The sequence below is a fragment of the Pristiophorus japonicus genome, chromosome 20, assembly GCF_044704955.1.
Source record: "Pristiophorus japonicus isolate sPriJap1 chromosome 20, sPriJap1.hap1, whole genome shotgun sequence".
Lineage (NCBI taxonomy): Eukaryota > Metazoa > Chordata > Chondrichthyes > Pristiophoridae > Pristiophorus > Pristiophorus japonicus.
In genome coordinates this window covers 63,537,335-63,560,340 of record NC_091996.1, presented here as the reverse complement: position 1 = coordinate 63,560,340, position 23,006 = coordinate 63,537,335, and the positions used below count along the sequence as shown (strand labels likewise).

Sequence of the window (23,006 nt, the reverse complement as noted above, 5' to 3'; positions counted from 1 at the left end):
TATGTACCTGTATATATTTATGGGTAAATATATGTACCTGTACGCACTTGTGTGTATTTAGAAGTACGTGTATGCACACATGTAACTGTATGCTGCCCCTCGGTAACATCATGTGTAGGCACAGAGTCATCTTTCCATGGTATGCTGATGACATCCAGTACTAACCTCTTCACCACTTCTCTCAACTCCAATTGCCTTTGTGTTGTCGGGATGCTTGTGAGACCACAAAACCCATCAGTGGTTTAAAGGAGTGTGGAGAATAGACTGATCATCAGTCCTGGATGAGTCTCCATTCAATTTAAAAGCCTTGTTCTGACTTCTAAATCCCACCGTGGCCTTTTCCCACCCTGTCTCTGCCAACTACTTTACCCCTTATCTGAACAGTCCATTCCTCTGACTTTTGCCTTTTGTACAAACCCTCTCCTTTGAAATGCAAGTCTGTTGTAGTGTTTTTCTCCACATGAGCCACTGCCTGATCCAACTCACCTCATACCCTTTAATATTCCTCTTTTACAAGGAACTATCTAATTCCCTTTTAAAAGAATCAATGGATTTGCTTCAACACTGGTTTGTGGCAGAGAATTCCAGATTCCAACCACCCTGTGTGTAAAGAATTTGTTTCAAACCTTCCCTTTAATTCTTTCTGTGATTATTGAAAATTTATGCCCTCTAATTATCATGATGTATACAGTGGAAACAATCTCTCACAATTTATCTGCTCATAGCTTTCCACAATCTTAAAGATCTCTATCAGGTCACCTTTCTCAGATCCGGTGAAGAAAAGCCCCGTTTCAAGTTTCTCTGCATAACTGTGGGCCCTCATCCCTGGTAACATCCCAGTGAATCCATACTGCACTTTTTCCATTGTTTCTGTATCCTTCCTGTAATGGAGTGTCCAAGACTGTGCACTATTCTCCACATTAGGGCACAGTTCTGTGCTACGGCAGTGGATAAGCTCAGCCAGACTAATCGGGGGTGGTTGAAGAAATGCAGGGCATGAATCATTAATTAAAGAAGCTGCAACTTGGGACAAAAACCCTAAAGAGAAAACGGCAGAATTATGTAATTCTGTCTCCTATTTTAGGAAAATTTGGGAAGAAATTCCAGCGGCCAAAGTATCGAGCTATAGAGGTGGAACAATATCGTCTGAGGACGAGACTGACACTGCGAAGCAAGGCCTGATGAAGTAGAAGTCATTCCCAGCTCCTCTTGACTCTGAACTGAAGTGTCCTGCGAATCGCAGAGAAGCAGTTTGCTGAGCTTCAGCATGGCTGTCAATTATTATCTGATAGAATTTTTTTTTCCGAAAAGTTTACATTTCTGGTCCTGCTAAAAAGAACAGGGATTACTGGGCCCTCCTCACACACTGCTTCATAAAGGTACTCGATGTGTCAACCGTGGCTCAGTGGTAGCACTCTCACCTTTGGGTCAGAAGGTTGTGGGTACAGCTTCCACTCCAGGGACTTGAGTGCAAACTCTAGGCTGACTCTCCAATGCAGCACTGTCAGGGATGCCATCTTTTGGATGAGATGTTAAACCGAGGCCCCATCTTATTTCCGACATTACCCTCAAAAGTACTTTATTGGCTGCAAAGCGCTTTGGGATGTTTAAGGTTGTGAAAGGTGTTCTACAAATGCAAGCCTTTCTTTTTACTATTTATGTTTTTACATTTTCTGTATTCTTACTTCCAAATGTATTTGTTTGTGTACTTTGTGATATTGAACTGCATTTTCCACTCACCTGCCCATCCTGTGACCATCTTACATGCTCGGTGTCAGAATGGGTCACACTCCGCAGTTGGGTGTCATTGGCAAATCTCAATATTGATTCCTCAACCCAGATCATTAATGTACACAGTAAATAAGAAGGGGAACATCTCTCTCTGTACCTTTCCATTCCCACTAACTTCCTTTCTGCCCTCTATTCATCTCTCTCCCCCAAGTAGTTGTATTCGTAATTCCTGCTGGTATTATAGTCTCATGGTTTACCAACAATTGAAGTGAGACTATAAATTCCGAGCTTGTCCCTGTCTCCCTTTTCGAAGAGGAGAATTATATTTCCCAACAGTCCCCTGGCACAATTTTACTTTTCACAAGATTTGGAAAATTATAGTGGGACCTGTGATATTTCCACCTTAACTTCCCTTCAGGATCCTTGGATCCCAAGGAAACTAACCCAGCCTGATGGGTCAGTGCTTTTTGTTTGTTACGTTACTGTAACTTAAAGCATTGTTATCTACAGAAAATATACCCTGGTCAAATATATCACACTGTGGAGTAAAACACTCAGTTCTCAGCCACAATAGTGTGGCCAAGCCCTAACCTTATCATCACTCACTGCATCGATGTGTTATTTTCATTTCCCACATTAGTTAGCTCGGAAAGAGAATTTAGTGCCACATTAGAGCACAGTCTATGCTGCAGCAGTGCATAAGCTAGCCTAGACTAACTGGAGGTGTTTTAAGAAAAGCAGAGAATGATTCATTAATGAAAGAAGCTGCAACTTGGACCAACAACTCCAAAGTGAAAATGCCAGAAAGATGTAATTCTGTCTCCTATTGCAGAAAAAAAAAATTCTAAAAAGGCACGAAGGAAGAAGCCTTCACGGAAGCCATACAAACAAGTTGCTGAGGAGGAAGCAGCGGCTCCAGATCAGAATGAATATCCGACTGAGGAAGAGGATCCGACTGAGGAAGAGGATCCGACTGAGGAATGAGCTGACACTGCGAAGTGAGGCCTGGGTAAGTAGAAGTCTTTCCTCTTGCCTCAGAACTGAACTGTGCTGTGAATCCTCAGTTGCTGGGGAATGGAAGAGTGGAAATAGCAGAGGCTCTGGCCACGATCTTCCAATCCTCCTTGGATATGGGAGTGGTGCCAGAGGACTGCAGGATTGCAAATGTTACACGCTTGTTCAATAAAGGGGAGAAAAATAAACCAGGGAACTACAGGCCAGTTAATCAGGAAAGTAGCCACAATGTGCAATGTGCTGCCTTGTAAAAGTAAGTAGTGTAGCTGGGAGCAGAAAGTTGAAAAGGGGCATGGATAGATTAAGTGTAAGGGCAAAACTGTAGCAGATCGAGTTCAATGTGAGGAAACATGAGGTCATCCACTTAGAACCTAATAAAGATAGCAGAGAAAAATGTTTAAATGGTGAGAAGCTAGGAATTGTGGATGAGCAGAGAGAATTAGGGGTCCAAGTACAGAAATCACTAAAAACTGGTGCAGGTACAAAAATGATTACAAAGGCTAATGGATTGTTGGCCTTTATCTCAAGAGGGCTGGAATACAAAGGGGTGGAAGTCATGTTACAGTTACATAAATCTCTGGACAGACCCTATCTGGAGTACTGGGTTCAGTTCTGGACCCCGTCCCTCAGGAAGGATATATTAGCCTTGGATGGGATGCCGCGCAGATTCACCAGAATGGTACCTGGGCTACATTATGAGAAAAGACTTGAATTCATATAGCGCCGTTCACGACCATCGGACGTCTCAAAGCGTTTTACAGCCAATGAAGTACTTTTGGAGTGTAGTCACTGTTCTAATGTGGAAAACGCGGCAGCCAACTTGTGCACAAGCAATCTCCCACAAACAGCAATGTGAGGGACAAGTTGCATTGACTATTTCATCAAAGAAATCAATCAAGTTTGTCAGACATGATTTGCCTTTAACAAATCCACACTGCTTGTCATTTATTTACCAATGATTTTCCAAGTGACAATTCATTTTGTCCTGGATTGTGGTCTCTAGATGTTTCCCCACGACCAACGTCCGGCTGACTGGCCTGCAGTTACCGTGTTTATCTCTCCCCTTTTTTGATATTTGGACCCCTCCACTCAGCCTCCTTCCCTGGGAGGAACATGGAAACCACTTACAGTGCCACCAGTCCTGATCCAACCAGCAGCTGTCAATCTGACACAGAGCCTGATGTCACTGGGATCCTGCAGTGCCACGAGGGGCCGCAGTTACTCACCGAGCCACTAGAGGCGGACACAAACCCATCGTTTAACAATTGGATTGTAAATGGCCTTTACAAAGGTTCTTTACTGTTTGTTAAATATAAAATCTGCGCAATCAGGAAACAATATCCGGAAAAGGCAATTCATTTTTATTCTGTCACTTATTATGCTGTTATATTTCTCATTTGTATTACAAAGAGCAGGTGTAATACTGAACAAGGAAGTTCAATACACAGAGCAGGTGTAATACTGAACAAGGGAACTCAATACCGAGCAACTGAAAGAAATTAGTTTTAGTGAAAAAATAGTACTAGAGACATTAGTACTGAAAGTCGATAAATCCCCTGGACCTGATGGGCTACATCCGAGGGTTTTGAAAGACGTGGCTATAGAGATAGTGGATGTATTGGTTGTCATCTCCCATAGATTCTAAAACCGTTCCCGCAGATTGGAAGGTAGCTAATATAACCCCGCTATTTAAGAAAGGAGGGAGAGAGAAAACGGGGAACTACAGACCAGTTAGCCTGACATCTGTCGTAGGAAAGATGCTAGAATCTATTATTAAGGATGTGGAAACAGGGCACTTAGAAGAGAATAATAGGATTGGGCAGAGTCAACATGGATTTATGAAAGGGAAATCATGTTTGACGAATCTGTTTAGAGTTTTTTGAGGTTGGAACTAGTAGGATAAGCAGTGGGGGAGACCAGTGGATATGGTATATTTAGATTTTCAGAAGGCATTCGATAAGGTGCCACACAAGTTATTGATCAAAATTAGGGCTCGTGGGATTGGGGGTAATATACAAACATGGATTGAGGATTGGTTAACGGACAGAAAACAGTAGGAAGAAACGGGTCATTTTCAGGTTGGCAGGCTGTAACTAGTGGGGTACAGCAAGGATCGATGCTTGGGCCTCAGTTATTCACAATCTATATCAATGATTTGGATGAGGGGACCAAATGTAATATATCCAAGTTTGCAGATGATACAAAGCTAGGTGGGAATGTAAGTTGTGAGGAGGATGCAGAGACTTCAAAGGGGATATAGACAGACTCAGTGAGTGGGCAAAGACATGGCTAATGGAATATGTGGAGAAATGTGAAGTTATCTATTGTGGTAGGAAAAATAGAAAAGCAGTGTATTTTTTAAATGGTGAGCGATTGGGAAGTGTTGGTGTTCAGAGGGACCTGGCTGTCCTTGTACAGAACATGCAGGTACATCATGCAATTAAGAAAGCAAATGATAGGTTGCCCTTTATTACAAGAGGATTTGAGTATAAGAGTAAAGACGTCTTACTGTAATTATATAGGGCCCTGGTAAGACTGCACCTGGAGTATTGTGTACAGTTTTGGTCCCCTTACCCAAAGAAGGATATACTTGCCATTGAGGGAGTGCAACGAAGGTTCACCACACTGATTCCTGGGATGGGGGGAATTGTCCTATGAGGAGAGATTGAGTAGACTAGGCCTATATGCTCTAGAGTTTAGAAGAATGAGAGGCAATCTCATTGAAACATAAAAAATTCTTAAGAGTTTGACAGGGTCGATACAGGGAGGATGTTTGTACTGGCTGAGGAGTCTAGAACCAGGGGTCACAGTCTCAGAATAAGGGGTCGGCCATTTAGGACTGAGATGAGGAGAAACTTCTTCACTCAGAGGGTGATGAATCTCTGAAAGGCTCAGTCGTTGAGTATATTCAAGACAGAGATCGATAGATTTTTGGATATTAAGGGATCAAAGGTATTAGGGATAGTGCAGGAAAGTGGAGTTGAGGGAGAAGATCAACCATGATCTTATTGAATGGCGGAGCAGGCTCGAGGGGCTGAATGGCCTACTCTGGCTCCTAATTCTTATGTTTTTATGTTAATACACAGAGCGGGTGTAATACTGAACAAGGGAACTCAAGACTGAGGAACTGAAAGAAATTAGTTTGTGAAAAAATAGTACTGGAGAAATTAGTACTAAAAGCCAATAAATCCTCTGGACCTGATGGCTAACATCCTAGGGTTTTGAAACCGATCACTATAAAGATAGCGGATGTATTGGTTGTCATCTTCCATAATTCCATAGATTCTAGAACGGTTTCCGCAGATTGGAAGGTAGCAAATGTAACCCCACTATTTAAGAAAGGAGGAAGAGAGAAAACGGTGAACTACAGACCAGTTAGAAACATAGGTGCAGGAGCAGGCCATTCGGCCCTTCAAGCCTGCACTGACATTCAATATGATCATGGCTGATCATGCAACTTCAGTACCCCATTCCTGCTTTCTCTTATACCCCCTGATCCCCTTAGCCGTAAGGGTCACATCGAACTCCCTCTTGAATATATCCAACGAACTGGACTCAACAACTTTCTATGGTAGAGAATTCTACAGGTTCACCTCTCTCGAGGTGAAAAAAAGTTTCTCCTCATCTCGGTCCTAAATGGCTTACCCCTTATCCTGAGACTGTGACCCCTGGTTCTGGACTTCTCCAACATCGGCAACATTCTTCCTGCATCTAACCTGTCCAATCCCGTCATAATTTTATATGCTTCTATGAGATCCCCTCTCATTCTTCTAAATTCCAGTGAGTATAAGAATAGCCACTCCAGTCTTTCTTCATATGGCTGTCCTGCCATTCCGGGAATTAGTCTGGTGAACCTTTGCAGCACTCCCTTAACAGCAAGCACGGCCTTCCTCAGATTAGGAGACCAAAACTGCACACAATACTGAAGGTGTGATCTCATCAAGGCCCTGTACAACTGCAGTAAGACGTCCCTGCTCCTACACTCAAATCCTCTCACTATGAAGGTCAGCATACCATTTGCTTTCTTTACTGCCTGCTTTACCTGCATGCCTACCTTCAGTGACTGATGTACCATGACACCCAGGTCTTGTTGCACCTCCCCTTTTACTAATCTGTCACCATTCAGATAATAATCTGCCTTCCTGTTTTTGCCACCAAAGTGGATAACCTCACATTTATCCACATTATACTGCATCTGCCATGCATTTGCCCATTCACCTAACCTGTCCAAGTCCCCCTGCAGCCTCTTAGCATCCTCCTCACAGCTCACACTGTCACCCAGCTTACTGTCCTCTGCAAACTTGGAGATATTACATTCAATTCCTTTGTCTAAATCATTAATGTATATTGTAAATAGCTGGGGCCCCAGCACTGAACCCTGCGGCACCCCACTAGTCACTGCCTGCCATTCTCAAAAGGACCCATTTATTCCCACTCTTTGCTTCCTATCCGCCAACCAGTTCTCTGTCCATGTCAATACATTACCCCCAATACCATGTGCCTTAATTTTGCACATTAATCTCGTGTGGGACCTTGTCAAAAGCCTTTTGAAAGTCCAAATACACCACATCCACTGGTTCTTCCTTATCCACTCTACTAGTTACATCCTCAAAAAATTCCAGAAGATTTGTCAAGCATGATTTCCCTTTCATAAATCCATGCTGACTTGGATCGATCCTGTCACTGCTTTCCAAACGTGCTGCTATTTCATCTTTAATAATTGATTCCAGCATTTTCCCCACTACTGATGTCAGGCTAACCGATCTATAATTTTGTTTTCTCTCCCTCCTTTTTTAAAAAGTGGGGTTACATTAGCTACCCTCCAATCCATAGGTACTGATCCAGAGTCCATGAAATTTTGGAAAATGACCACCAATGCACCTACTATTTCAAGGGCCACTTCCTTAAGTACTCTAGGATGAAGACTATCAGGCCCCGGGGATTTATCGACCTTCAGTCCCATCAGTTTCCCCAATACCATTTCCTGACTAATGATGATTTCCCTCAGTTCCTCCTTCTCGCCAGACCCTCGGTCCCCTAGTATTTTCAGGAGGTTATTCGTGTCTTCCTTAATGAAGACAGAACTGAAGTATTTGTTCAATTGGTCTGCCATTTCCTTGTTCCCCGTTATGAATTCACCTGATTCTGACTGCAAGGGACCTACATTAGTCTTCACTAATCTTTTTCTCTTCACATATCTATAGAAGCTTTTGCAGTCAGTTTTTATGTTCCCTGCAAGCTTACTCTCATACTCTATTTCCCCCCTTCTGATTAAATCCTTAGTGCTTCTCTGCTGAATTCTAAATTTCTCCCAGTCCTCAGGTTTGCTGCTTTTTCTGGCCAATTTCTATGCCTCTTTCTTGGATTTAACACTATCCCTAATTTCCCTTATTAGCCACGGTTGAGCCATCTTTCCTGTTTTATTTTTACGCCAGACAGGGATATACAATAGTTGTAATTCATCCATGTGATCTTTAAATGCCTGCCATTGCCTAACCACCATCAACCCTTTAAGTATCATTCGCCAGTCTATCCTAGCCAAATCACGTCTCATACCATCGAAGTTTCCTTTCTTTAAGGTCAGGATCCTAGTCTCCGAATTAACTGGGTCGCTCTCCATCTTAATGAAGAATTCTACCATATTATGGTCACTCTTCCCCAAGGGGCCGCGCACGACCAGTTTGCTAATTAATCCTCTCTCGTTACACAAGACCCAGTCTAGGATGGCCTGCTCTCTGGTTGATTCCTCGAAATATTGGTCTTGAAAACCATCCCTTATACACTCCAGGAAATCCTCCTCCACAGTATTGCTACCAGTTTGGTTAGCCCAATCAATATGTAGGTTAAAGTCACCCGTGATAACTGCTGTACCCTTATTGCACGTGTCCCTAATTTGCTGTTTGATGCCAGCCCCAACCTCCCTACTACTGTTTGGTGGTCTGTATACAACTCCCAGTAATGTTTTCTGCCCTTTGGTGTTTCGCAGCTCTACCCATATAGATTCCACATCATCCAAGATAATGTTCTTCCTTACTATTGCATTAACCTCCTCTTTAACCAGTAACGCTACCCCACCTTCTTTTCCTTCCTGAATATTGAATACCCCTGAATGTTGAGTTCCCAGCCTTGGTTACCTGGAGCCATGTCTCCATAATCCCAATTACATCATTTCCATTAACAGCTATCTGCGCAGTTAATTCGTCCATCTTATTACAAATGCTCTTCGCATTGAGACTCAGAGCCTTCAGGCTTGTTTATTTAACACTCTTTGTCCTTTTAGAATTATGTTGTAATGTGGCCCTTTTTGATTTGTGCCCTTGATTTCTCTGCCCTCCACTTTGGCTTTTCTCCTTCCTACCTTTTGCTTCTGCTCCCCTTTAACTTCCCTCTGCCTCCCTGCATAGGCTCCCATAGTTAGCCTGACATCAGTCGTAGGGAAAATGCGAGAATCTATTATTCATCATCATCATAGGTAGTCCCTCGGAATCAAGAAAGACTTGCTTCCACTCTGAAAATGAATCCTTAGGTGGCTGAACAGTTCAATACGAGAACCACAGTCCGTCACAGGTGGGAAAGATAGTCGTTGAGGGAAAGGGTGGGTAGGACTGGTTTGCCGCACGCTCTTTCCACTGCCTGCGCTTGATTTCTGCATGCTCTCGTTGATGAGACTCGAGGTGCTCAGTGCCCTCCCAGATGCACTTCCTCCACTTCGGACGATCTTTGGCCAGGGACTCCCAGGTGTCAGTGGGGAAGTTGCACTTTTTCAGGGAGGCTTTAAGGGTGTCCCTGTAACATTTCCTCTGCCCACCTTTGGCTCGTTTGCCGTGAAGGAGTTCCGAGTAGAGCGCTTGCTTTGGGAGTTGAGTGTCTGGCATGCAAACGATTTGGCCTGCCCAGCGGAGCTGATCAAGTGTGGTCAGTGCTTCAATGCTGGGAATGTTGGTCTGGTCGAGGACGCTAATGTTGGTGCGTCTGTTTTCCCAGGTGATTTGTAGGATCTTGCGGAGGCATCGTTGGTGGTATTTCTCCAATGACTTGAGGTGTCTACTGTACATGGTCCATTATTAAGGATGTGGTAACAGGGCACTTAGAAAATAATAATAGGATTGGGCAGAGTCAACACGGATTTATGAAAGGGAAATCACGTTTGACAAATCTGTTTGACAAATCTGTTAAAGAGTTTTTTGAGGTTGTAATTAGAAGAATGAGAGGTGGTCTTATTGAAACATACAAAATTCTTACAGGACTTGACAGGGTCGATGCAGGGAGGATGTTTGTCCCAGCTGAGGAGTCTAGAACCAGGGGTCACTATCTCAGAATAAGGGGTTGGCCATTTAGGACTGTGTTTAAAAAAGGAGGGAGAGAGAAAACAGGGAATTATAGACCGGTCAGCCTGACCTCAGTAGTGGGTAAAATGATGGAATCAATTATTAAGGATGTCATAGCAGTGCATCTGGAAAATGGTGACATGATAGGTCCAAGTCAGCATGGATTTGTGAAAGGGAAATCATGCTTGACAAATCTTCTGGAATTTTTTGAGGATGTTTCCAGTAAAGTGGACAAAGGAGAACCAGTTGATGTGGTATATTTGGACTTTCAGAAGGCTTTCGACAAGGTCCCACACAAGAGATTAATGTGCAAAGTTAAAGCACATGGGATTGTGGGTAGTGTGCTGACGTGGATTGAGAACTGGTTGTCAGACAAGAAGCAAAGAGTAGGAGTAAATGGGTACTTTTCAGAATGGCAGGCAGTGACTAGTGGAGTGCCGCAAGGTTCTGTGCTGGGGCCCCAGCTGTTTACATTGTACATTAATGATTTAGACGAGGGGATTAAATGCAGTATCTCCAAATTTGCGGATGATACTAAGTTGGGTGGCAGTGTGAGCTGCGAGGAGGATGCTATTAGGCTGCAGAGTGACTTGGATAGGTTAGGTGAGTGGGCAAATGCATGGCAGATGAAGTATAATGTGGATAAATGTGAGGTTATCCACTTTGGTGGTAAAAACAGAGAGACAGACTATTATCTGAATGATGACAGATTAGGAAAAGGGAAGGTGCAACGAGACCTGGGTGTCATGGTACATCAGTCATTGAAGGTTAGCATGCAGGTACAGCAGGCGGTTAAGAAAGCAAATGGCAGGTTGGCCTTCATAGCGAGGGGATTTGAATACAGGGGCAGGGAGGTGTTGCTACAGTTGTACAGGGCCTTGGTGAGGCCACACCTGGAGTATTGTGTACAGTTTTGGTCTCCTAACTTGAGGAAGGACATTCTTGCTATTGAGGGAGTGCAGCGAAGGTTCACCAGACTGATTCCCGGGATGGCGGGACTGACCTATCAAGAAAGATTGGATCAACTGGGCTTGTATTCACTGGAGTTCAGAAGAATGAGAGGGGACCTCATAGAAACGTTTAAAATTCTGACGGGTTTAGACAGGTTAGATGCAGAAAGAATGTTCCCAATGTTGGGGAAGTCCAGAACCAGGGGTCACAGTCTGAGGATAAGGGGTAAGCCATTTAGGACCGAGATGAGGAGAAACTTCTTCACCCAGAGAGTGGTGAACCTGTGGAATTCTCTACCACAGAAAGTAGTTGAGGCCAATTCACTAAATATATTCAAAAGGGAGTTAGATGAAGTCCTTACTACTCGGGGGATCAAGGGTTATGGCGAGAAAGCAGGAAGGGGGTACTGAAGTTTCATGTTCAGCCATGAACTCATTGAATGGCGGTGCAGGCTAGAAGGGCTGAATGGCCTGCTCCTGCACCTATTTTCTATGTTTCTATGTGATGAGAAGAAACTTTTTCACTCAAAGAGTGGTGAATCTCTGGAATTCTCTACCCCAGAGAGCTGTGGAGGGCTTAGGCTTTGAGTATATTCGAGATCGATAGTTTTGGATATTAAGCGAATCAAAGGAAAGTGGAGTTAAGCTGGAAGATCAACCATGATCTCATTGAAGAGTGCAACAGTCTCGAGGGAGCAAATGGCCTGCTTCTACTCAGAATTCTTTTTCTTATGTCAATACACAGAGCAGGTGTAATACTGAACAAGAGTTCAATAAGAAGAATGACGATATTATTTTCTATCTGGTGCAGTTTGATTGATCTCATCCTCCATGGAGAGAAGGGCCATTTAATGAAGGATGAAGATATCGAACTACAACTCTGGCTATTCGCCTACAAGTGCTGAAATTAAGAAATTGCTGATCATGATTTAATGAGCTGAAATCACTGCTGCTGATTTAGGAATATTTGCTTGTGAGGGTCAGGGTGACTCTGACTCACTGAATTCCATCAGCTCAGTCTGAAAGTACAAACCTGTGAAAATTGCACAAAACCCAATGATTACCCATGGAAACAGGAATTAACACTGTAATTTACAGCTCAGGCCATCCAACAAGTGCCTGAAAACATGAAACAAATCAGTGCAACACGTTCATACTGGTCGGAGCCCTGGAGAATACTGCTGAGTTCATCCAATAATAACCCGCCCCAATTAGACTTTAGTTTAAACAGGGACACCATATGAACCGGTGACTGATGACATACTGATGCTGTAATATTTCAAACAGAATGTCATTAATTAAAATCATAAAGCTGATGGAATCAGTGCCTCACAGCCCCTCCCTTGCTCCTAGTGCCTGTACACTAAACACAACCTTAGGTTGTTTTGTAAAGCAATTAAAAAATGAATAAAAACAAATGCATGAGAGAGCTGGTGTTTCTCAATTTCTTCTGTGATTAATTCTGAGCTTGTGCACAGACAGCGGTTTCACGCACCCCTTGGAGTCACATTGCTCACCCACCCGGACAGTATTTGGTGCTGTTTACCCAGCTCTACCATCCTTACTCGTACTGGTGCAGCATTTACTGCAATGTTAGTCCTTTATAATAATGTGCTGAGTCTGTTCATTCCTTGAACGTCCATATTTAGTTGCATTTCCCAGACACACTTGCCTGTTGATACTTGAGATATTGAAACTGTTTCTGCTGGAAAATAGGCAGCTTGGAGATGATTTAATAGAAGCTGTTTTTTTTTAAAAACAAGGGGCACCAGGGAATAAAATTTGGTAATGACTTTGGCCCGTCAATCTCTCAAGGTCAAATTTTACAACTGCAACAACTTACATTTATCTAGCGTCTTTAAAGTAATCAAGTGTCCGAAGGCGCTTCCAGGAGCATTATCAAACAAAAAGCTTTGACACCGAGCCTTAGGAGACATTAGGACAGGTGCCCAAAAGCTTGGTCAAGGACGGAGATTTCTTGGAGGGACCTATAGGAGGAAAGAGGTGGAGAGGTTTAGTGAGGGAATTCCAGAGCTTAGGGCCTAGGCAGCTGAAGGCACGGCCACCAGTGGTGGGGTGAAGGAAGTCAGCGATGGACAAGACACCAGAACTGAAGGAATGCAAAGTTCTCGGAGGGTTGTAGGGCTGGAGACAGAGACAGTGAGAGATCTGAACATGAGGATGAGAATTTTTAAATTAAGGCGTAGCTGGACTGGGAACCAACGTAGGTCAGTGAGCACAGGGGTGATGGGTGAACAGGACTTGGTGCGAGTTAGGACACGGGCAGCAGAGTTTTGGATGAGTTAAAAGTTTACAGAGGGTGCAAGGCGGGAGGCCGGCCAGGAGAGCATTTGAATAATTGAGTCCAGAGGCAACAGTGAGGGTTTCAGGTGTGCTGAGGCAGAGGTGGAGACGGCCAATGTCACGGAGGTGGAATTGGGATCGAGGACATGGGGTTGAAAGCTCAACTCAAATAGGATGTCACGGTTGCGAACAGTCTGGTTGAACCTGAAGATAGTGGCCGGGGCGGGGGATGGCATTCATTCACACCAACTATCAGTATCTCATTCTTACATCAGTCTTTTTGTGACCCAGTTAGCTCACTGGACCTCCCCACTGTACATCCCCCCACCACCGAGTCCAGTGGCCAACCCACTCCTTGTGTATTCCCAGTGCTGCCCCCAGATTGCCCCCCCTCCATATATTATAGGCAGGAACTCTGGTGAGAGGGGAGTGGTTGTGGAAGAGTGCCTGTTGGTCTGGTTCACCTATTGAAAATCCAAATGTTATTTTTCTCCTTATTAAAAAGTTATGAATTGTGAAGTTTTTGGCGCTCTCACTGGCAGAAGGCATTCTGCAGGAAGGCGCCACCCTTTAATGTTACTCAAGGCTCTATCTGCCAGCACCAATGGTCTGGGCAGCCATTAAAGGCTTCTTTAGAAATCATTCTGGGAAAGTGGGTGTCGCCGGCAAGGTCAGTATTTATTGCACATCCCGAGCTGCTCTGTCAGAGTGGCTTGCTAAGCCCCTTCACAGCGTGGGTGTGGGACTGGCGTCACATGCAGGCCAGACCCAGTAGGGACTGCAGATTCCCTTCCCTAAAAAGGACATTAGTGAACCAGTTGGGAGTTTACGACAATCCAGCAGTTTCATGCTCGCATTTATTGATACCAGCTATCTATTTCTGAATTCTCAAACTGCCATGGTAGGATTATTAGTCCTGGGCTCTGTATTAGTCCAGTAACATAACCACCAGGCTACTGTACCCATGTCTAGTTGAAGAGCAGGGTACTCTGCCAGTCTCTTAGCCAACATTCTTTCCTCAACACCATCAAATGCAGATTAACTGGTCAATTTCCCATTCATTTTGTGAGATCGTAACTTCACATAAAATGTATAAAGATGTCCCTACACCACAGTGCACTTCATTGTGTACGTGAAGCTCAGACGTTTCGGAGAGATGCCATAAGACGCTTTATCAATAATGTTTATCTTCCACTTATTCTCCAATTCTATTCAGTTCAGTCACACAAGCTACTACGGCTTGATTCGAGACAAACAGTTAACTCACATTGGTGTCACTTCACCTCCGAGGAGGTGTGACACTGAACTGAAGAGAGTGATGTGGGAAATGCTATTCTTTCATACTGAACACAAGAGAAACCAAAGGAAGGAAAACGTTTATTTCAGAAATGCTGAAAATATTACCCAAAACACCACAGCAAAATGTTAACCTTTGCATTTTTCTTCGAACACAATGTCAACGTCAATAAAAACTGGAGTTTAGAGACGATACACCCAGTAAGTGCAGAACCTTTGCGTGATAATTGTGATGCGTACAACATTCTCCAGAATTCTTCTCGAGTGGCTGTTCACGGAAGAACCCTCTGTATATCACTCAAATTTACACCAACGCATCAACTCACAACTGCTAGCTCCCCAATCAAAGGGATAAAGCAAATCTCAGCCAAACACCATGACGGCTATCAGAATTCTGACCGCCCCTCAGTGAAACAGTGGCCCCATTCCCTGTGGGTCCATTTAATGAGGGTGCTGCGAGTTGGGGGGACGGGGGGGGGGACGGGGGAGTAGCCCACCTCTCCACACACACACACACACACACGGTAAGGTCTTCATTTCAGGAGGCTGCGCAGCTGCTGCAGAGAGTGCAGGATGTGGGCTGTGGGCACCAGTCCATTCGCCCCAGCGGGCTCCTCCTCCCCTCTGCTAATCAGGTAGCTCTCCATCCCCACAGCCCTGGCCGGCAGATAATCTGTCCACACATCATCACCTATGTGCGTGGCCTGCTCGGGCTCCATTTGGGCGCGGCCCAGGGCTTCGATGAAGATTCGATGGTCTGGCTTGGCGGTACCAATGTCCTCCGACGTCAGCACGAACTCGAAATGCTGCCTCAGGTCGCAGTTGACCAAGATCTGCTCCAGGCGCCGGTCGAAGTTGGAAATCACTGCCATGCGGATGCCCAGCCCGTTGCAGTGAATCAGGGTGTCCTTCACGTCGTCGAACAGCTCCCAGTTCCTCGCGCTGCAGAACCCTTGATAAAGGTTCTCCGCCAGTGGGGACAACACCCGTTCATCGCTCACCCCGCAGAGCCGAAAGGTGTGTTTGACCATGGCCACCCACCACTGCTGGGAGCTCAGGCCCTGGCCTAGACCGTAGTTGGGGAACTGCTGGTCCTGCGCTCGGAAGGCAGCAAGGAACGATCGGTCGAGAGCCTCAGCCTCCACCGGGACCCCGTGGAGCTTGGCCTCCGAGGAGTACAGTTCGCCAACCGAGTGACGCACTCGGAGCAGAGTGCCCTTCACATCCCAGGTCAGCAACCTGGGCCTCATCCTCAGTCACCTTCACGCCAATCAGTACCGATACTGACTACACTCTGGGCAAAAGGAAGAAAGAACTCGCATTTCTATAGCGCCTTTCACAACCTCCGGTTATCTCAAAACCGTTTTACAGCCAATTAAGTACTTTTGAAGTGTAGTCACTGTTGTAATGTAGAAAACACGGCAGCCAACTTGTGCAAAGCAAGATCCCACAAACAGCAATGTGATAATGACCAGATAATGGTCCAGATTTTGCGGTCAGTGGCGAAGGAATGGCACTCGCTGTTCATTAAGCTTACAGCTGCCCACAGGCCTTTTTTGGGTTTTTGAGCAGAACCTTGCTATCATCGGGATTCTGAAACAGCGCAACGCCCTCTACAGGGAATCTGCGACCTGTGTGAACACGTCAAGCAACAGCGTGTCTCTTCAACCAATCAGACTGCAGAATCCTCACTGAGGCACGCAGAATCTAAACCAGGAAATATAAATTAGAATATTTAATTCATTGTGAAATCACGTACAGAAAGCAAACGAGAGGGAAAATGAAAGATGGGACTAGAAAGAGAAAAGAGACAGAAAGAAAAAGCAAAATCAAAGTTTTAATTTTTTTTTAAATTTCCAGCAATAATTAAAATCTGAAGGAATAAGAGTCAACACCTGTAAAATTACATTTTCATGGCTATAGAGGTTGCTTGGTAGTAATTAAGACTTATTACACCATTAAAAATTCATCTACAGGTGAATACACTAGCCCTAGCTTTTTCTGGCGTGTTTAGTGGGTAACCAATGGGCAAGTACAGCAACTTCATGACCTTACATGGATTTCAATGCCAAATCTATTGGCGAGGTACCGGTGGTGCGAAGCTTGTGCTGTTGGTTGAGGGATAATTATTGGCCAAGACATCAGGGAGAACTCTCCTATTCTTCTTTGAAGCCTTAGGGTCTTTTACACCACCAGAGAGGGCAAATGGGGCAAATGTCCGACATTGCAGCACTCCCTCAGCACAGCACTGGAGTGTCAGCCTCAATTTTATGCTCAAGACTCTGGAGCGGGCCTTGAACCCACAACCTTCTGACTCAGAGCGAGGAGTGCTACCACTGAGCCACAGTTGTCACCACTGTGTTAGTGGTGAAAGAGGGAATGGGAAAGCAACATTTAGTTTAGCTTCAGAGCACAAGAATAGAATATTTCAAGGAAAATTTCAGGCTGTGAAATTCCAATAGACTGCACATGAATGCTTTTTAATGTCTAGCTTTTGGCACTGATTAACTTTTCATGTGGGTAAAAACAGACAGAAAGTCTTTGATTCACCTGCTGACGACAGTTGCCCAGGAGAGATAGTTAGCAGCAACTTGTCATCACTGATGAAGTCACGGCTGCAACTAATGCTGGCTGAAAACGTTAATTCTTGATGTAGTCAGACAAATTACCGGGGCTGAGAAGAGGCAGCTTTATTCTGCATCCAATGGGAGTGCCTGATGCTGACACTGGTTTCGAACACTGGCAGCACCACAAGAATCATCCCAACAATGTCTTTTTGCAAAATGCAGGAGAGTCTTCAACTTACAGATACCTCATATTTTGCTTCATCGCTTTAAATCCCCCTATTGTAATGAATACTTTTAATATCCGCTCACTCCACAGCAGTAACCACCTACCTGCAAGATACAGACCAGAAGTGTGAGGGAACATTCCACTTGCCTGGATGGGGACAGCTGCAACAGCACTCAAGAAGCTTATTTGAATATTCAAGAAATTATTTAAATGGTCGATCTATCTCAGCATTCCTTTAATTTAACATTTTTAGTGTTACCAAATGTGGGAGAAAGGGAAATCTTAATCTTGGCTTTATATATAACCAGACAGTTTGGAAACACAAGGGCCAAGAATGCAAACAACCAAGTCAAGAAAAAGACTCAGACCCTGCTAAGAGACTAGTTGTGAAGACACCACATAACAGAGCAGAAGATAAATATTTGGCCAATTACTTACTGTAATATAAACAAAGCTTGTAGCACGAAGACAAAGGCTGAAGATTAGAAGCTGCGTAAACATCTAAAAATGCAGCCTCAGCTAAACATGAAATCTACATAATACGTGGGCAGAGCAAGGTTGTATTATAGTATAAGAATAGACCCTGTTTCCCCTTTAAGGCAGAGCGTGAATCATAAGCGGAGTTATTGTCATTGGACGAACAACCCTATGTTGCAATGGTAACCACGGAAGAAATCTGCTAACAAAGCTCAACACTACCCGGGACAAAGCAATCAGCATGATCGGCTCCCCATCCAACACCTTAAGCATCCACTCCCTCCACCACCAGCACACCGTGGCTGCAGTGTGTCTTATCTACATGACAAGAACATAAGAAATAGGAGCAGGAGTAGACCATTTGGCCCCGAGAGCCTGCTCCGCCATTCAATAAGATCATGGCTGATCTGATCTTGGCCTCAACTCCACTTCCCTGCCCGCTTCCCATAACCCTTGACTGCAGCGACTCACCAACGCTTATTTGACAGCACTTCACAAACCTGCGACCGTTACCAGCTAGAAGGACAAGGGCAGCAGGCGCATGGGAACACACCAGCTGCAAGTTTCCCTCCAAGTCACATACCACCCTGACATGAAAATATATCGCCATTCCTTCATTGTCGCTGGGTGAAAATCCTGGAACTACCTAACCGCACTGTGGGAATACCTTCACCACAGAGACTGCAGCGTTTCAAGAAGGCGGCTCACCACCATCTTCTCAAGGGTAACTAGGGATGGGCAATAAATGCTGGCCTTGACAGCGACACTAACAACCTGAGAATAGAGTTGTCAAACTCTGGTTGGATATCGTTCTGGAGGTTTGGTCACTTGACCTCCCTCTTCCAATAGCCAACAAGGCCATCCTCGCAGAGCACCACCTTCCCACATCAATCGGGAAGGGAACAGACTCTTCATTACCTGATTGAATGATTCTTGACTAACGGACAAACAATCCTTCTCCCCCCATCTCCGACATGTTGCAAAGGGGATGGAGTATAAAAGCAGGGAAGGCTTGCTACAGCTATACAGGGTATTGGTGAGGCCACACCTGGAATACCGCGTGCAGTTTTGGTTTCCATATTTACGAAAGGATATAACTACTTTGGAGGCAGTTCAGAGAAGGTTCACTCGGTTGATTCCGGGGATGAGGGGGGGTTGACTTATGAGGAAAGGTTGAGTTGGAATTCAGAAGAATGAGAGGCGATCTTATCAAAACATATAAGATTATGAGGGGGCTTGATAAGGTGGATGCAGAGAGGATGTTTTCACTGATGGGGGAGACTAGAACTAGAGGGCATCATCTTAGAATAAGGGGCCGCCCATTTAAAACAGAGATGAGGAGAAATTTTTTCTCTGAGGGTTGTAAATCTGTGGGATTTGCTGCCTCAGAGAGCTGTGGAAGCTGGGTCATTGAATAAATTTAAGACGGAGATAGACAGTTTCTTAACCGATAAGGGGATAAGGGTTATGGGGAGCGGGCGGGGAAATGGAGCCGAGTCCATGATCAGATCAGCCATGATCTTATTGAATGGCGGAGCAGGCTTGAGGGGCCGTATGGCCTACTCCTGCTCCTGTTTCTTATGTTCTTATTATGTTCTTATGTTTAAGACCAGTAAACAAAATTTTTCAAGGAAAATGGAAAATACGTACAATTTTTCATTGGTGCCCCAATTGCTTTCCCTGGCCTGCTGGAAACAATCCTGGAGAGTTGGTTACCCTTCCTGGGAATGAATACAATTATTAATAAGAGGTTTGGTTTTGCTCCCAACCTTTCAACAAGTAGTTAGTAATGAAACAAATTGTACGATGCAGCCAGGAAACTCCTTCTCTCTGGGGCTACCAACCAAAGCACTTACTGTCCAATCCGAGTCCTCGGAGCGTTGCCCCTGGAGTTTGAGACATCACTGCACCGGATGTGGATCCAGCCGGAGCCCTGGGCCGATGCAACTTCAGGTTTGTCTCTGAGATCCGCCGCCAGTAACCGTCCGCCGGAAATCTGCTCCTCCCTGATGGCAGTTCCGCTGAAAGTTGGCTTCTGTGCAATGGCGGTGAGGGCTCACAGTTTAGTGGAGTTTGGGAAATTCGAGCTTTTAAAGGCGGAGTTCAATTGAATTCGAATGGAACTGCTGTTTGCAAAATGTTAAGGAGTCCAAAACGTGCACGGGAACCAGGGAGCTGCCAACCTGTGATCCAGTGAAGCGTTGCCACCTATTCATTGTTTGGTATTTTCCCATTGGTATGTCAGCATTTCCCTGGATCCTGCGCCTATTCCTGCTTTCCTTCTCATCCACTGTATTGTGAGCAATCAGCCCACTGACTGCAGATCAGGGCACTCAGCCTGGTGAGACCAGGGTTGCCAACGCTCCAGGATTGTCTTGGGAGTCTTCTGGATTTAAACTCCTGGACACTACTGCAAGCAATCCATGAGAAAAAATTGTGCTTTATTTCATTTTATTTGAACATTTTCATTTATTTGTTATAAAACTATTGGAGGTGGTGGGGAACTCTGTTCGACTGACAGCCAAGAGTCATCCAATCGGATAACAAAGAGTCTGTTTGCTTTCAAATTGGAGCAGGGAGTGAGCCACGAGGTTGTACATGTGGGGTGATCAGTGGCAGGAGTGGGCGGTTGGAAGCCGTGTGATGAAACTTCATGGAATACGTCCAACCAGAGTTGGTAACCTTAGGCAAGACCACAACACCTGCACTGACCCACTCATTCTTCATGCAGTGCCATCTGACCTTTCACCCCCTTCTAACACATTCACATCACGGTTGATGCACATCTATTGGTTTTCACTCCTCTCCCCTTTTCTCATGAAGGCAATGTTTTTTTTCCATTAGGCCCCTATCGCACAGACATTGGTGTCCTCCAATACCTTGCCCTAATGACCATTCTTCACCCGTTAATCTAGACAGTAAGTGTCCGCAGGCTATCCGACTGTGGAGGGAATCGCAGCAAAGCTGGATCGTGTTCTCATCTGAAATGTACACATTTTAGTTGCAGTTAAGAGCAGAAACTCTGGAAAAGTCTCCTCCCCCACACCCCGAAGTTAATGACGCTTCCTCCAACCGCCCCAGTCGATGGGTGTTTCCCCCCACCCCCAGTTGTTGGGAGCTACCACCTTTCCCCCCATTGCCCAGTCAATGGGTGACAGCGCCAACTCCCAGTCAATGACTGCTCCCCCTAATGTGTCCTTACTATGCAGCATAAATGCACACGAGGCCCATACTTGAGAGAAGGTCACTCTGACCAGTAACCTGTATTAGCCAGCACTGAAGTGATGAAGGTGGGTGGAGCTTCTCCTTTTATACCTGAAAGTCCAGGTTAGGTGTGTCTCCCACAAATTCACTACCTAGTGGTCAATGTTCTCACGGTGTACAACTTAGGTCAGTTTATACATGGGTTACAATGACAGTTGAATACATGACATCACCTCCCCCCAAAGTCTTATTGGGATCTCAGGTTAAATCTCCCTGGTGGTTTACGCTCCCTTGTAGAGCGCCTGAGTTGGGGCTCCGGTTGTTGGGCGCTGGCCTGAGTGTCTGCTGTTTGCGGTGCCTATCCGGATTGCCCACAGTGACTGGGCTCTCCTCCGCTTGGTTCCTGTGTTCGGTCACCTGTGGAGGAGTGAACTCTACATCGTGTTCTTCCTCTGCTTCTTCTATGGGGTTGCTGAACCTCCTTTTTGTCTGATCTACGTGTTTGCGGCAGATTTGTCCATTGGTAAGTTTAACTCCCAAAACCTTATTCCCCTCTTTGGCAATCACAGTGCCGTGCCTGCGAGCCATTTAGGCCTTGCAGCGTAGTTGAGGACAAAAACAGGGTCATTGACATCAATAAATCGCGCACTCGCATTCCCGTCATGGTAGTCACATTGTGCTCTCAACAATTTATTTCATGTTGGGGTGTATAAGGGATAACCTGGTTTTGAGCGTCCTTTTCATTAGCAGCTCTGCGGGTGGGACCCCTGTGAGCGAGTGTGGTCGGGATCTATTGGCCAACAGGAGGCGTGATAAGCGGCTTTGTAGGGAACCCCCTTGGATTCTGAGCATGCCCTGTTTGATTATCTGCACTGCTCGTTCCGCCTGGCCGTTTGAGGCCGGCTTGAACGGTGCCGTTCTGACATGGTTGATACCATTTCCTGCCATGAAGTCCTGGAATTCAATGCTTGTAAAGCATGGGCCATTGTCGCTGACCAAGACGTGCGGTAGACCGTGGGTGGTGAACATTGCCCGTAGACTTTCTACCGTGGCAGAGGATGTGCTTGAATTTAAAATGTCACACTCGATCCATTTGGAGTAGGCGTCTACTACAACCAAAAACATTTTTCCCATGAAAGGACCTGCGTAGTCCACATGGATGCGTGACCATGGCTTGGCGGGCCAGGGTCAGGAGGTAAGGGGGGCTTCCCTGGGCGCATTGCCCAGCTGGGCACATGTGTTGCACCTGCGAACACAAAGTTCTAGGTCTGCATCTATCCCTGGCCACCAAACGTGTGACCTGGCAATTGCCTTCATCATGACAATGCCCGGGTGCTCATTGTGGAGTTCTCTGATGAACATCTCTCTGCCCATCTGGGGCATGACTACTCGGTTTCCCCATAGTAGGCAATCGGCCTGAATCGAGAGTTCATCCTTGTGCCTGTGAAATGGTTTGAATTCCTTAGGGCATGCCCCGTACGTGGCTGCCCAGTCCCCATTTCTTGACTAAAGACAGTAGCGGGTCTCTATTTGTCCAGACTTTGATCTGACGGGCTGTCACGGGTGAGCCTTCGCTTTTGAAAGCTTCAACAGCCATGACCATCTCAGCAGCATGCTCGGTTGCCCCCTCGATGGTGGCTAGTGGGAGCCTGCTGAGTGCATCGGTGCAGTTTTCAGTGCCCGGTCTGTGCCGAATTGTATAGTTATAGGTGGCTAATGTGAGTGCCCACCTCTGTATGCGGGCCGATGCATTTGCATTTATGGCCTTGTTGTCGGCCAAAAGGGATGTTAGGGATTTGTGACTTGTCTTCAGCTCAAATTTCCTGCCAAACAGGTACTGATGCATTTTTTTTACAGCATATACACATGCAAGCGCTTCCTTTTCTACCATCCCGTAGCCCCGTTCTGC

At 45.4% G+C, this 23,006-nt stretch overlaps 1 protein-coding gene across 10 annotated transcripts in view; it reads right to left on the bottom strand.

Annotated features, from left to right (window-relative positions):
• The window catches only part of hdhd3 (haloacid dehalogenase-like hydrolase domain containing 3), a 160,788-nt gene extending 140,959 nt beyond the window's left edge, over positions 1–19,829 (bottom strand). For 5 of the 10 annotated variants that reach the window (XR_011588026.1, XR_011588027.1, XR_011588029.1 and 2 more), the window contains exons 1-2: positions 19,750–19,829; positions 19,544–19,614 (exon numbers count right to left, since the gene is read on the bottom strand). Coding sequence is in view for 3 of the 10 variants with exons in the window: in XM_070862896.1 (XP_070718997.1) it covers positions 15,157–15,873 (717 nt within the window). In the remaining 7 variants the exon portion in view is untranslated. Of the gene's footprint in view, positions 1–12,866; positions 13,012–14,692; positions 16,331–17,520; positions 17,613–19,543; positions 19,615–19,749 lie in introns of those variants that run through there. The other 5 variants (XR_011588030.1, XM_070862901.1, XM_070862896.1 and 2 more) reach the window with 4 other exon arrangements.
• Positions 19,830–23,006: the final 3,177 nt, after the last annotated feature.